The sequence below is a fragment of the Cephus cinctus genome, unplaced genomic scaffold (genome assembly GCF_000341935.2).
Source record: "Cephus cinctus unplaced genomic scaffold, Ccin1 Ccin1_scaffold1184, whole genome shotgun sequence".
Lineage (NCBI taxonomy): Eukaryota > Metazoa > Arthropoda > Insecta > Hymenoptera > Cephidae > Cephus > Cephus cinctus.
In genome coordinates, this window is record NW_014333664.1 from 1,074,111 (window position 1) to 1,090,641 (window position 16,531).

The 16,531-nt window shown below is 43.5% G+C and overlaps 1 protein-coding gene across 1 annotated transcript in view; it reads left to right on the forward strand.

Moving 5' to 3' along the window:
* Window positions 1-16,531, forward strand: part of LOC107272513 — a 122,913-nt gene that overhangs the window by 3,298 nt on the left and 103,084 nt on the right. Inside the window, exon 2 of the mRNA XM_025089755.1 lies at window positions 13,011-13,143. Within this exon, the coding sequence (XP_024945523.1) occupies window positions 13,141-13,143 (3 nt within the window). The 5' untranslated portion in view covers window positions 13,011-13,140. The remainder of the gene's footprint in view (window positions 1-13,010; window positions 13,144-16,531) is intronic.

Genomic DNA, 16,531 nt, shown 5'->3' on the forward strand with positions numbered 1-16,531 from the left:
TGACTGTCTTCTTAGACCGGCCAGGAGGCTCCCGGGTACCTACCGCAGTTGCAGCTGCGAGAATAAACATTCATTATTTCAATTACTTTCCCGCAAAGTGCGATCGAAGATTGTCGAACGGTGAATACGCGGCTATACGTTTATTTTACCTGATCCGCCTAGTGAGTTAATTACGAAGTCGATGCCTTCGTTAGAGAAGGATCCCCCGTTGCTGGTTCGAGTGCTCGTTTGCATCGAATCAGAAAATCAATTAGAGACCCTTCGATATGGCCTGTGTTGGTCGATCGCCCTCACCCTTCGGCTGATAACGTTATCAGTTAATTCGATAGGAACGAAATCAAGGAGCAAGCTAGGAATTCATTTAATGAATTCTGAATCTTAAGTAATCATTGAATTCAGTGCTAGGCGTTGAAATAAAAGTAACGAGGAATTGGGTAAGTTTAATCAGTAAGACTGTTATCGGCGGAATTGTCTTTAAAAATAATTTATACGTACAATAATTAAGAGTGATAAAGATAATATTGAGATATATACAGAAATAATTTTTTTTTTTTTTTATTATAATATTATCTGTGATAAATTCTAAGAGGTGGCGAACAAGTGCATACCGTAGGCATTCCATGGGGTAACCACGTGGCGGCTCTTACAAGACCTGCCGAGTGGTAAACGAGGATAGTCGACTGGTGAGAAATGGAGATAAAAAAAGTAGTATAAGAAAAATGGAGGAAAGAGGTAAAGGACATTAGAAATGCTCAAGATAAAACCACTGTCACGAAACGGTTAATACCCCGCGCTTCCGTATTTAAATTAATTATCATATGGGTACCAGATAGATACCGGGTATTCCGTTCACACTTTCAATCCCGTAAAATGTTCACCGCCCGGCAGTATTTCACGTCTGCCCACGCGTGCCCTACGACGGTTCATGAAAACGAATCGAAATGTCCATGGGGTACGGGAGATCAGGTGCGAGAGAGAGAGAGAGAGAGAGAGAGAGAGAGAGAGTGAGAGGGAAGAAGTGGATAAATAAAATAATAAAAAAATTAGAGGAAAGAGTCGAATAGAGGGGACAGAAAACTCGTTGGTGCTGCAGGTGTATCCGAACCAAAGAGTCAGACGTTCCCCATTGGAATGGCCGTAATATCATACGGTTATGCTCGGACTTAATGCGTCGGCCGACAGGCTACACAGACTATGTTTGTGGCCGGTGTCGCATGTACGTTCGGTTCTTAGTCGCATTGCCATCCGTGTAAGCGTGCTCTTGTCCCATGGCCAGGAGCGTCGATAGGATATTGGGTGCCCTTGGTGAAATGGAACGAATTTTTTTTTTTTTTTGTAAAAAATATAACAAAAATTTTATCGGACAAATTTTTTTTTCTTAATTAAATAGTTATTACATTTGCACAAGAAAATGGTTAAGGTGTCTTTTTTTTATGGATACAAGCTGCTGGAACCAAAATGACCAAAGGGCTCTTTCCGGCTTGTCCTTTATCCATGGTGTATGCTCCCAAGGGGGCCGCATTTGTGACGGCCCTGGGCACCAGGATCGTGTGGATCCGGAGACTGGCTCCACGCCCACGGCGCAGGAGGGACACGGCCGGACACCGTGCCTTCGCATTGGCGTACTCGCGAACTGGAGCAATAGATTTCCCTTTAATGGCCAGCGGACTGTCGTGAATGTCCACGCCGTAGAAACGTCTGAAAGTACCTCGTGGCACCGAAAGTATTATAGCCAGAGCCGCGTTACGCGCGATAGGACGTATACCGTAGGTATACGTTTATACTTGGCGTACTTTGCGTACCCGCCTTTATAAGTAGCCAACCGTCTGGCAGCTGACGGGACTTCTCGTTCCATTGCCATTTCTTTCGCACGTCGTTCTTTTCATTTTTATATTTTTTTATGATCCCAATTTTTTTTTCCTTTTTTTTCTTATCCTCGTCCTCGTTACGTTCACTCGTTCTTACGCGCATATGCTACCATATATATATATGTTGAGTATTTATTTAAAACTTACAACCACCTATGGTATTTCTATGCAAATTTAACGTTGCTTAAAAAATCTCGACTACGCCAACCCGAGTGATCATTACTTTACGGCATCTTTTAAGGACAGTGTAAATTTTCGTGAAAGTTATCACCGGATAGTTACCATAGGTACGCCACTGTGCAATAATGAAGGTGCGTTTTAGTGACGTTCGCGATATACGTCGCAAACCGCCTCGTTAATTAACCGCCCGGAACTCGAGCGCCATCACTTCGAGCTAGTCGAGCAATTATTTATTGGCGTGTATCGACCTTTCCTATATAGGTTGCTCGCGACGTACCTTCACTCTGTATATTTTATTTTTTTATTTTTTTTTATTACTACGATTTCCCTTGATTTTCTTATATCGGATGAAAAAAAAAAATTCATACGAAATTATTTCGTTTACTTTTAAGGACATATATGGAATTCGATAACGATCCTGTTCGGGATTGACGGTCGTTTGGCGCAATTGTCGAAAATTCCCAGGGTGTCTTGGGCGTCGTGACGTCAAACGAGAGGCTAGGGTTATTTCGAGACGTTAAGGGAAGAGGGAACCGACAGGAGAAAACGATGAGTTTCAGACAGATGAGGGGAAACGAAAATTCTAAAGAGGTCGAGTTCGTTCTTAAGAAAGTTCAGGGCAGTTTGCATGTATATATATATATAAATTTGTTAGGTCTATCACACGTGCTTAGAATCACGAATGTTATTTTTTTTTAATAACAGCCAACCGTGCGATGCGATACGTGAAAATTTAAAATATAAATATGGGATAAGATTGATTGGATCTCTTATCGATATCGAGATTAATACTTTGAAAGATATTGATAAAATACATATGTATGGTACGGGTACTGCAATTGGTATGTGATAAGATAAACGCAAGAGTTATGTTATTTATAAGTGCATGATAACACGCGTGTAAAATATATCGTCTATCCAGCTGGAATTCGCTTGGGACTCAAATGATGGTCCGTCGCTTGCGGAAAGCTGTGGGGATCACTGATGCCGCGTGGGTGTCTGGCAAGTTTCCAGGACTCGTGGGAGGCTGACCAGGCCGATAGACTGACCTCAGCCTCTGACCTCTCCCGAAATAATCTCTTAGTGCGTTCCCCGGCTCATTTCTCGTACATTTCTATTTCCAACCATCCACGTCTCGCTATACGCCGGCTCCTCGAATCCTGGGCCGAAGTAGACGCGGTAATCCCGGAATCGGTAAAATTTCATTATTCGTCAGTTCACGGCTAGCGGTCGCAAAGACGATCACGATGGGGATAATAAGTTAAAAAAAAAAAAATTTCATACCACTGCCAAATTGATCGAGATGAAAAAAAAATGGTATTAATAAAAATTTGATTAATTCTAACGATCCTCCGATCGTCTCCGGCTCTCCTCCGTGAGCAAGGATCTTCGTGAAAATGAAAAACGTCTTTTCTAACGCGGCAATCGGTTGGACGATTTAATTGTTTCGCACCTCCTAGATCACCCGGGAATATTCCAGAGGTGTTCCAAGCACCAGGCTGAAGTCACGCCGCGAAGCTATCGCTTACCTAATCTACCAAGCCAATATCACTTATTCCGCTTGCCCGAGGACTCGCAGGATAGTCCCAGTACCTCATGGACTAACCTTAGACTTTAGTGAGTTAGCCAACTGGGTAGGCTGGCTGGTTAGCGAAAGAGTCGCCATCTGACGTATTTCCAGGGGTATCTAATTACCCGGTCGTACCAGAGACTGGATGCCTTCACGCACAGCCTGGACGTACTCGAGGCCGTTTCCTATTTTACGATTAAAATCGGCAAGTCTGTCTCGTTCGTGGTAAAGCGAAATATAAGAAGTGTCTATCAGGCTGCGTTAGCCAAACGGAGTATAGTATATACCGATAGATAAATAGATATAGCTACGAGTATACATACGTACCTATCCTAGTACCTATCCTAGATCTCGATCGTTCAATTTCTCCACCCTGTTAAACTTCCATATCCGTACCGGGCAAGTCCCACTTCCTGGGCCCCCATGTAGGAACGACGCCCTTACCAGAGATCCTATCTCCTGGATATTTACTACCATCGCCCTGCTTCAGATTAATGGGCCGATCGGTAATGAACGAACCGAAGGAAGCAATCACCTCGCAGACCCACAAATCCTACCGCACTACCCGCTGGCTGATATTACGGACGAGAAGCCATAGACGGGCCGGTCACTGTAGAAACGTTATTATCAATGAGAAAGATTGCTCGGGATATATATGTATCCTATAAAATGCGTAGCGGAATATACATGCACGGATGCCCATGTGCTGCGTGTCGTGCAGTCCTGTGTTATTCTGTGCTGCGCTCGCCATGGTTGTGCCGAAGGGATCAGATGGGATTGTACAGTGAATCGCAGTACCGGTACCCTACGTACAGGACCGGCATTTCTTCCAATCTAGGCGGCGCGGGTAATAAATATGCCTCCGTGGCTGATATAATGCGGGCGTGGGTTGGTACCACTGGAATCAGTCGTCGCAGCTGCTTGATTTACGCCATATGCCGCGATGCATCACGGGGCTATCTTTCTGGTTGGATTTGCGGACCGAAAATAGGCACGGCCATCGGCTCGCTCGGTCGATCCCCAGGTGGCGGGGTTGTCGCATGGAAAAATTTCTAATCGTACGTTCGACCCTGGAAAATTATTTTTTTTCTATAGTCGAATAATCGATTTTTTTCATACTGGACCGATAGCCTTACCATTGTATATGGGTACTTCTGTCAGTAGTACTTGCTTCTTTCTTTATCCTCTTATTTTTATTTCTTCTTCTTCTTCTCGGGACCGAAGGCTCACGGCGTTGGACGTTTAGCATTTTAATGGTCTCGGTCAGGAACCCGGGGTGGTACGGGTCGACCGGGCAACGAGGTGGAGTCCTCAACCTTTTCCCCGTCCTCCGTCCTCCCCTCGGTCACCGCCATAACCACCAAGAGGAGAAGCAGGAGCAGCAGCATCATCGTGGCACCGTATCCTCCACCTAGGTCGGACCTGGACCGGTTTTGACGTGGCTACCGCCATCAATGAAAAACTCGACTTATGATAACGTGAGCTGCCGGGGGCTCGGAACGCGTATGATTGGTGCCGCGAGAGGGGGAGTCGGGGAAACGGGGAGGGAGAGGAGCTACCGTAATTACTAATTGCCACCGAGTCTAATTAGTAATTCACGTTCCCGGTTCATCAGGATCGACCCATCCTAGGATTCTGTATGGTGTATGTATATGTGTGAGGTCGGGGGGAGGCTTTTTCTTTAGGTTTTTCTTACGCCCCTGGAGCGATCAACGAATGAATATATTTCGTGCTTTACACCAGCAAGATCCTCTCTTAAGCCCTGTACGGAAGATTACTTCATTAGACAGGTGCGCGCGGCACCTCAATGGGCTCCCATAAATTAGTATCAGTCCCCATCGTCCTGGAGGCCTTGTTTATTTATATACCTGTAACCATACGAATTCTCAAAATTATTCCCACCGGTCTATTCAGTGTATATACGTACATATGTGTATATATATCATGTGGATATGTATATTTAGATACCTTTGATGGCATTAATATTTTATATCTACCTGTAAACTTTCCATAGGATGATAAGTTCATGCTGTGAAGTTGGCATACGATTTTTATCAAATTGATAAAAAAAAAATTTTACTTATGCAATTATTTTACAGTTCATAGTAAGTTTGAACAGCAGTTGCGATTATCCAAAAATAAAGTAGTGAGTCGGTCTTCATGAGTATCGCATGCGAAAGTGAGTATTGCGGACGTGAGTAGATTTTGCATTTTTTTCTAAGTCAATTCATAATAATGATATGATGAGTTCATAAATGTCCTGATAGGGTCATTGTATACATTTATATAGTTACTCTATTGAAACTAGGGTGTATATACCTGATTACTCTTCGTACCCGATGGATACCCGTAAATGCGAAGCATTACCCGCATAGCAGTATAAGCGATCAGAATGAGCGACACCATATCCATAAACCATAAAGGCAAGATCATCGGATCGAGGGCAGTTCGCAAGAAGAAGTCGCGACTTTATTTCATGCGAGATAAAAAGGGATTCGAGATCAATGACAATCGGGAGCAGATCGATTGTAACGAGACAATTAACTGATCGTTTCAGGTCGTGATCGCATGTGTGTTCTAGGTTCCTGTTTTACCGACCGTATATTGTATACCCGTATGACGTATGCAATACTTAATAGACACGGGTACCGATTACGTGTGTTTTACGTTACACCATAATACCATAAGGCCCAGTAAGGCCCAATGTGATTTCAGCTCAGTCATCGACAAATGGTCGCGGCATCCAATAAACAAGCCGCGCAATTAAGAGAGCAGGTTAATTAATGTGGACCAACTAGAAGAGAACTCTGCTCCCATCTCCTTGCCGCCCTACGGCCTTCTCACTTGGTTTGGTTCGTTTAACCGCTTCGCAGGCCGAACGCGGCCGAATCGCTTCTCTTTTTGCCTGAACGGACGCTGCCTGAATAATTCCAGGACCCCTATCGTCGCTTTCCGGTTGGTCGGCGAAAGAAACGGATATAAGAATAATCCATGGGATTCCTGGAAAATCGGCGAGAACGATGAGTTCGATGTAAATGACAGGATTTAATGTATTACTTTATAGCGAATTATGTGTATCGTATAATGAACGTGTATATATTCTTATTACCGGAATTACTGGTTACGATTTTTCGAATTACGTTATCGATACTAAAATTGTAGACTCCAACCGCACGGTCAGTCCACCTAATTATTTTCGCCCACGTGAACTAGTTCTTACGCTATAAAATCGTCGTTACGATCCTGCACTGTCCCTCGGGTAAATATACGTATACGAGTAACGTTGTACACATCGAGCTATATATAGTATGCGCATATGCATAGTACCGTGTGTATATATATATATATAGACAGCTATCCATACGCGAATGGATTATATATGTAAAGCGTAGTGCGAATCGGAGGCTTGTCCCGCGACAGCAGCGAGTCCTGCGATTTACCATATTAAAATACTCGACTATCTATATCGAGCGGCTTGATAATTATGCATTTCCATGAACCGGCCTGGCGACTACTTTGACATTTTGACGTTTGTTTAATAGCGCGACGGAAAACTCTGCTCCCGCTCGATGTGTCGTGCCTGCGTGCTGCCAGTAGCGACAACGACGGAGTCTATGGGGGAACGTGTGACAGCCAAGGCGAGAATTCTGTCGCTCTTATGCGTACACGCCGTCATAATTATTAATATTAAGGGCGAGCTCGACTAGCTTTCATTAACTACCAGCTTGTCCAGTAGTGTTGTCAAGCGCTAAGCTGTGAATGGGGAACAGGAAGAATGAGGTTAGGAAAGATGACACATTTTATAGGATTGCGAGTTATTTCGATTAATAAATTTAATTAATAGAGCGAAACAGTACATACGTATACATACATTGTAATTATTAAGACAATTGTCACAGATTTGAGGAGCTTCTCGGAAAAATTAAACTCGCAATTCACATTCAAAAGTTAGCGACGCAACAAGCTGTCAGTTAAATCAGAGTTGGTTAAGCTCGTCCCAAGCCTGTCTGTTCACGTTTCGCCTTAATACATAGTGCATACCTGACAATAGTATAGTAAATCCTGTGGATATACCAAGTGATCACAACATTCCGGAATCCCACAAGAAGGAAGCCAACCTCTAAAAAAAAGTACGCCGATCGAAGCGACTAAACTTTGCAGTACACGGGTAGGTCTGTTTTACCGACAGGCACATTTTTACCATACGGGCAACTACACTAGTTCATTCTACTACCCGGAGCATCATTCTCGACGTGGAGTGTCTTTAATCTATACCAAAGCCTTTTCTAACCGTCAGTAGTATTCGCGTACGCCCTGGTAAGCGTCTTTTTTTACCTTTCTCTCGTTCCCTCGCCTCCCTCTCTATCTCTCTCCATTGCCAGCAGTACTAATCGTCCAGGACCACCTACCAGTTTATGATTTCATAATCAACGCTCGCGGCACGAGGATGCCGCTGTTTCTATTCAGCGTGGCTTGCGCAGGTACCTTTATAATGTATATACCCGCACACGTATACACGGTGGTACATCTAACCTGTATTACGTGCCATTATCTTAGCCAGGTCCAATTTCAATTAGCCGTACACGCCCAGTTGAAACCTGCGCGCGCACATACCGCAATTATCTGGAGGATTTTACCCTCCAGCTGTACGACTCATATTAGGCATGACCATAGCTATAAGCGCGCAGGAAATTTCAAAGCCTTTGGAGGCAGCCCGGGAAATGACGGGTGAGTTATTTTTTGGAAATTTTTTTTATCAACTCCTTTCATCCTTCTATTCTTTTTGTTTCTTCGAGAGGGAATTTATTCCATCCGTCGATCTCTGACGTTTTCGAGAACACGCTGTGCAAAAAGTTTGCCGTTATATAAATATCGATTTGTTCGCTTCATACGGCATCCACAAAAACCTATACGGTCATGGAGATATATTGACTGTTTCGATTACGTAACACAGCCTTGGCTTAAGCTTTGAATAGCATCTAATTGCTGACACTCTCTCAACGCCATGGTCGGCACTCTCGTGAACTCTGTATCGCACCGAACGTCCACGCACGCCTTACCGGAATCCTCTGAACATCAATAGAGACTTATTAGAAACAGAAGCTGTAATCGAGCCGGCATTATTTCCCCTACATCATTTTTTTTTCCTTCTCCATATGATAGATCGTATCCATAATTGCTTTAACGGAGCAACTCGGTAACCATTGTGTTAATCTACAGGAGTATCGGGGGTCTCAGGAACGTAATAAGGAATGAAAAAAAAATTTTAATGGCGCTTCGAAGAATTTTCAAAGAAATTACACTTTCGGTTTTAATTAAAAATTTTTTTTTTTTATACGTTTCACGCGTCACGGGCATAAAATTTTTTATACATTTTACGTTTATCCAAATTTCTCTAATAATCTATCGTCCTCTTTTTTTTTTTTAACACTTTTTTTACCAAATTTTTACCTCATACAGATATCTCGGAATCTTAATGCTCTTGTTTACAAACGTAGCCATTCAGCATACCGTGCCTACCTATGGATATAGAATTTCCAGGAATCTTTGTAAATACTCCTTGACATTAGCAGAGGCCGTAGACGTGTCTTACAATTCTATACGCGCCATCGCAGTGTATGCTCAGTATTATATTACTTAATATACATATACATATATGCATTCTTGTTTTGACGGAGTTGTTTCCGTCGCCGATCACTGACAGCAGCACACGTGTACCAATTTTCTCGAAACTAATGCAATAATCTCCAGTTGGCACCCGACAGCCGTGTTATATGCAACGAAACGCGCCTTTACATGCATACGCGTCTAATCGCACGGCGTTCCGAACGATCGATTACGCGAATTAGTTCGAGCGCAGCCATGCGCGAATATTTTGGAAAAATTATATCAAACGTCAGATCACCGGGTGACTCAATTATTAACGCCTCTGTCACATTCATTATATTTTCTCTATCGCGCGGCTGATACGTTAATGATATTGGAATAAATTTTTTTTATACAATCATTTTTTTACACTCTAAACCAACAGTGCAATATATCTCGCACGCATCCGGATATCCGGATGCTGTGCGCTAATGTGGCATTAAAGCGAATGTAACGCGAGGCTGTAATAAATTTTCTATCTCTTGCATGAAATCTGGTGAGAGGTAAAATACTGTTTATTCCCGTCATAGACACGTTGCCCGTGACAGCATATAGGTGTATACACAAGAGAACGACCAGGACTCCTTCGCAGCGACCAATCATCTAATTAGCGATAATCATCATTGGCGTGGATTTAATAGTCGCGCACAGTAAACATGTGATTGACAATCTGAATGAACGTCTCGTCGTGCTGTATGAATTTTTTAGGATATATATATATATATATATACGGAACATATTGTGATATATGAAAAGACGGCACAAAGTCTCGGGAGGAATTAATAACTGCATTCTGAACTTCTTCGTTAGAGGTTATGCATGCTTTTTATGAAGCTTATATAGTATATATATATATATTTTTACGCTGGATTCGTATCGCAGACTCGTATGCACTGATCGTGTGCGGGATTTGACATCAGGTGATCGTGACACTATAGCATTGTAACAAATGAGAAAAAGGTGTCTGTCCTTGCTGGTTGGGTCAAGTCTTATCAGTCCTCGTGGTTATACGAGCGATGCTTGTCATGAGTTTATCGTCGTGTCCGCCATTAACGATTCGGGACTCGTTTATTTATGTCGGTGGTAGGATTGCCTGTTGGGACAAAGTGTCTCAGTTTATTATCTTTGATAGTACCTACGTCACGATACCGTATATATATATATATATACGTATATATACACAGTATAAAAATAATTCCAGCGACGAAGAACGAAAGGAGGAATAACCCTGTGTATTTTGTGTGAACTATGACGCAACCTGACGTCTTGGTAATCCTCAGCAAGGATTCCTTTAGCGTGCGCGAAATACGATATCCCGCGGTTGACTCCTTTAATACTCGAAAAGAAAAGCGTCGGCTGATCTCTTGGAATAAATTTTTGGCGAAACCCGAACCTCGCGTGTAATAAATCCTTATTCGCGGTACGACGGTGTCGGGTTAAGGACGCGCGAGTCTTTCTATTGCGATTATGTCTTTTTTTTTTTTTTTCATATTCATTGTACGATATGCATTTTAAAATTGGCGAACGTTTATTACTCCGTGTTGAATTACTTTGTGTACCTCGATTTTCACTTCCCTCGACTCTGGTAGTATTACTAGCCATAAACCACCTAGCTGTAGTATGTAGATTGTATAGCGAAGCGTGGCACTAAAAGGTTCTCTCCGGCCACTCACCACGTGCATAAAGGGGGACTGACGACATTAGAGCCACATTAGCGTGCACCACTCGTCGAGCAGCTGGCCGCCTACCGGGTCAGCTAATTACATGCCGATTCCAGGAGATCACTCGCACAATGCCGTGTCGACATACCTTCCGTGCTGGGCTTACGTACGGCTTGCTCATTCCTATACTTGGCTGGCGACTCTCTTCGTTCTGGTAAAATACTTTCAGGATCCCACTACGCGGAAACTGTTATAGCTGGCTCGAGACACGGTAGCTCTGGGCTGCGCTGGATTGTTTGGGGAATTGGCGGTCGAGCGAATTTTTTGGGGCGGCTGTACCGGGTGGAGATCGAAGGTAGAAAAAAAAATTTTTACGATCGTTGTACACTTTTTTGTAACTTTTCTGTAATTTTACGGTACTGTAATTTTTTACGGTTTCTGTATTTTTTTCAAATTTCACGTGCCTCTGATATTGAGGCTGTCGATGACACGTGCTTTTGTGATTTCGTAATTTTGACATTTCTTATGACACGTCTTGGGTGACTGTATCGAGGTGCAGCGCAAGAAGGTTAGGGTGCAGTTTAATTGGGATTTCTGTGAATTAATTATTGCTCTTACGTCATGCCTTCCGTAGTCGAGTATAGCTGCGGGAAGATTTTTTGCCACAATTTTGTAGTTTACTTCGAGATGGAATTTCACGAGTTTTTATGTAACAAGACTTGTGTATTTGAAAATTATTTTTGAGATGACAGTCTTTCTTAACTCGGTAACGTCGCTTGGAATTTTGTTGGTAGGGAATAGGGGAGGGTTCGGTCAGGTTGGGTTTGACTGTATAGTTATAGAAAAGGAAAAGACCACGGCAAAGTCGATGACACGTAGTCAACCTTACCTTAACTCCCTTCCTGGAGTACCAACTCCTGGACAAACTTTCATTGTGGACACTCGAGAGTCGCAAGTTGTATGGCAAACAGCAAGCCGGAGTTCCTCTGGTTCTATAGCGAAAAGTATCGTCACGTCGAGTCTGAAGTCTGCCTATGATGACACTTGAGCTCCTCAGGACTCTCGACTTCTCGTCCTGTATTTGTTTTAAACGTGGCGGGAGCGATTAACGAGCCGCCATTAGTCTACGAGCCTAAACTTTCTTGGGCTGTTTTGAATGGTAAAGACGCTGTCGCCGATGACAGTCGGTAGGTAAGCAGCAGTAACACAGCCAGCATACCCACCTGTGTCCTCGTGGTCTCTCGCTTGCCTTTTCCACGTCCTCCGTACCCCTTAAATTCGTGAGGCAATTTTTTGTGATAAAATAAAAAATAAATTTACAATTCAAGAAATTTCAAGGAATTATTAAGGACGGTCATATTGGAATGGGATATCTGTCAATGGGCGTAGTATAATCGTGTTAACGATAACCGTTTTAATGACTACTTGCGTTAATGGCTTCGCGCACGTATTCTGGTCACGGCGTTGAAACGTCCCTAGGGAATTCTGAACGGCGTACGCGGGAAGCAGGAGACATCGGGATCTCTTACGGGGGGGACGCCGTTGCCGATAACACCAAGGCGACGGCACTATGTCACAGTGAATCGATCCGATCCGGTTGTAGGAGTACTTATACCGGCAGTTACTTGTACTTACGCCGTCTTACTTCGACTTCCTCTTTGTAGGCTCATCCATAAGGACGACTATTCACGTCTAGTCGGAGCTTAGTATATCTATACGTACCTTATGGATATATATATATATATATATATATATATATATATATATATATATATATAAGATATTTGTAGGCTCATCCATAAGGACGACTATTCACGTCTAGTCGGAGCTTAGTATATCTATACGTACCTTATGGATATATATATATATATATATATATATATATATATATATATATATCCTGGTAAATTGAGATTCGTAAAATCGCGAAGAAACGCGGCCTGGCGCGAAGCGCATTGCTTCTCGGAAAGGATGCGAAGCGTAAAGCAACATCAGCCTTCTTTTCATTAGCTTTACCCGATCATCCAGTACTTTGTCTCATCCGTATTTTCTTCTGACCCCCGACGCTTCTTCTTGCTCTTTCAGAATCGTGACAACCTGGCGGACGGCTCGGAGCGTGACTCCCCAGGGAGCTCTGGGGGTGCCAGCAGTAGCGGGCGCAGACCCCTGACCTCCATCATCGAGCACCTACGGTCATCGAGGAGCAGACTTCACAATGGTGAGTGGAGGTTGAAAAAGTTTGAAAATCCTTAGCACTGCCAGCTGTGGCCCGGTCAAGGGTCGCGAGGTCAGCTGGAACCTGGACCGTCTTAACTGAATGAATCCTCGAGCACTACCTAACCTAACCAGCCCGTAGGTAGTCAAGAGGCCTACGGTGCTCGGGCACTGCCTACCTACAGTGCCTACTCAATGGGAGATCGTTAGATAGCGTCGGGCACTCGGTCTGATCTTGCTCTATAAATCCTCCCCGGGCACAATAATGTGGGGATAAGGATTATTGTTATGGCTCCGAGCGGAGTCGGGATTACCCTCGTAAATATATTCTGGACCATTATGCGAGCCCGGGACGTTGATAACGTAATAATGAGGGCGTGGGGTAATGAAGCGTCCGATGAAAAGCGGCGCGATCCTGACTGACGTTAGGAAACTGCTATTGCACGTGGCCTATGGAATTATCACCAGTCTCATATACTACCAGTCTTATTAGTTCGGAAAATTCGTATCGTCCAGCTATCGTATATATGCTCGGCAGTGATCCATACGTATATGAAAATTATGCCGGGCATACTTGTATCATTGGGAAAGATACGCCAGACTCTCCGTTGCGCAGTAACACTGACACAATGCACTCCTTTAGGTTGCATCCTTGCAATGCATTTATATATACTGAAACTGTATTCCATTCTTACCTAACGAGGCAACGGGGTAGTCGATGATCCACTGAGATCGACTCGGGTGTCATTAGCAGCGATTTACACGTTCGACAGTGACTCCTCGGTGACGGGCGCACCTCCGTATGCATCTTACGTGTGTAATCTCTTATCTAAATGTCGGACGTATATTTATTTTCTTGAATTATTTAATTTTTCCATATCGCTGCTCATTGACGTTTTTTACGTCGGTTGAAATCAGTTTTTTTTTGTACTTTTTTTTTTCTCGACTCGTCAATCGGAACAGCCTTGCATGCATAGGTGCCAACCCTTGATATTTCTACGGGTGGTATATCTACGGGAGAGTGGAAGGAATAAGGCACATGCACAATTTATAATGCAATTAGAGCCTCGGATAGTAGCTCTCGGATTTATGGCAGGCAGCGCACTCTGGACGGGGGGCCACGGAGGCCAAGAGCTCACGAGCAATGAGTTATATTCCGGCTCGGTAGCTGCCGATAGATTATTTATTGCCAGGCATTTTCATTATCTCGAGGGGGACGAGCCAGTTTGCCATTTTGAGTGGTAGCGTGTGAAACTTTTGTTTTTGAGCTTGGACACGTCCCACGAAAATCCTATAGAACTTAACCTGAAAAGTCAGCGACGCGCGATCGTTTCTGCATCTTAGTACCGATTCTGTCCGCTGATTTAGTTTTGCTCTTTTCGTGGCGCCACCGGTATCGTCTATCATTAACCGCCGTAACTCAAGACCTACCGATGCTAATGCGAATTCCGGGCAGTTAAATCATTTACGACCGACAATTCTTATGCGCTTGGCATTAAGGCTCGTGTCTCTCTGGCCGCAGCCGTGGATAAGGTCTATGAAACTTATTTGTCTTCTCGCTGTGTTCGTTGTTCGATTTTATTATTCTTTTAGTTTCCCTACCGCCTTTTTTTTTTATCCAATTACCAATTGGTCAATGGACTTCCTCCTTTCGTAAGACTCCTCTGGGTACAGAGCCGGTAGCTACTTTCAGACGGTGAAGGTACGCTTTTGACGTCAATGGCCTGCTCCAGTTAGCGAGTGGGCGGCTCGGAGAGAGGCTGCATGAGCTTTGACCCCACCTGTACGAGACCGGAGTATTGGTTGAAGGTTCTCAATAATGCGAATTTCACATTTTTTTTTTTTCTTCAAAAATCCTATAAATCAGACTAAACTTTAGTTTTCCATGCGATACACGCAATATAGCTTTATCGGGTAAAATAAGACGTTACCGTGCAAAAATAAATTTTAATCATTGCCGTATCGCGGCAGGATGTATATCCGTTGACGTATATTTTCAAAATGTCAAAATTTCAAAATTAAAAACAAATAATTTTGTTTCTGCCTTTCCGTAAAATTGCACAAAAATATTTTCCATTCTCATACCGACGATCCACATTCGCGAGAACCACTGTGCGTCAGTGCAAATACTTTTGAAGCCGCAGCCGCGATATTAGAAAGTCGCTATCGCGCGAAGATGAGCCAAGTCGACGCCGGGGAAATACGAAAAATCAGCTCGAACCTTTAATCGTAACCATAATTGGAGTAATCATTCATTGATTACTAGGAAGACGTGCCAATATACCGCGAGTCCTCCAGCAACTTTCTCATGATTCCAACCATACCGGATCATCAAGCTCGTCGATTCGAATATCTCATACGCCGGTACCCCTCCGGCGCACGTAGCATGGGATCGATGAAAAACGTCTCTGGAATATCAAACGGCGTCAATCGAAAATCATCGAGCGCCTATCGTCATCGCAAAGTGAAAGCACCTATACGGTAGGATTTGCCGGCGCGAGGAGGAGGCGAGACGAAGAGACTCTCTCGTGTATATGAACTTAACCATTCATATAGTCAGTGTATAAAATATATCGGGATCATGTTTCCCGACTTATCTACGATGTTGCCGGCTGGCAGATAATATTCGAGAAGACGCTGAATAAAGACATTAATAAAGCGCCTCGCGCTCGGGCGGCGCGACGTTAACCCGTATGGACCAGCGCAGCCTCCACGAAACTTTGACTACAATGCGCATGCCAGTACGTGTAATGGATGCGCCTGTGATCTAGATAGCGTAATAGATGAATCGCTGTCGCTGCTACGTACCAACGTGGTACAGTTGTAAACGCGGCTTTTTGTTCTAGCATTATGCATACAAGATAGTCCCCCTTGGTATACAGGCATATAGACATAACCTCAAAGAGAGTGAGACTGCGATAAACGAAATAACATAGGAAGACGCCATTGTGTAACATCTTGCCTGCTGGATATATATATAGAAACATGACTTTTTTTCGACATGCGAACGATAATTCTCAAGTGACGCGATTAATTCCTTCACGACCTCGCGACAAGACGGACCCACCACTTTTGTGTCTTCGACATTCCGTACGAGTACCCCGTCGTATATATTTCTCTATGCCGTCTCTCGCGGTGTACCTACTTGAAATGATCTACGGGATCCTTAAGGCTGGTTTTCAAATTTTTTTTTTTTTTTTTTTTTTTCCCCAAGACGTGACAGAACTCAATTGAAACTGTCGCTCGTGAATTTTACTGGCGTGACGTCATACCTCGTTTATCATTCGACTTACGGGCGTTAATTAAGCGCGATCGATTTTTCAAGGCGATACCCAATTTTCATGATCGACGATCAATGAAATCTTTGTAAATCGTTGTCGATCTTTTTTTTT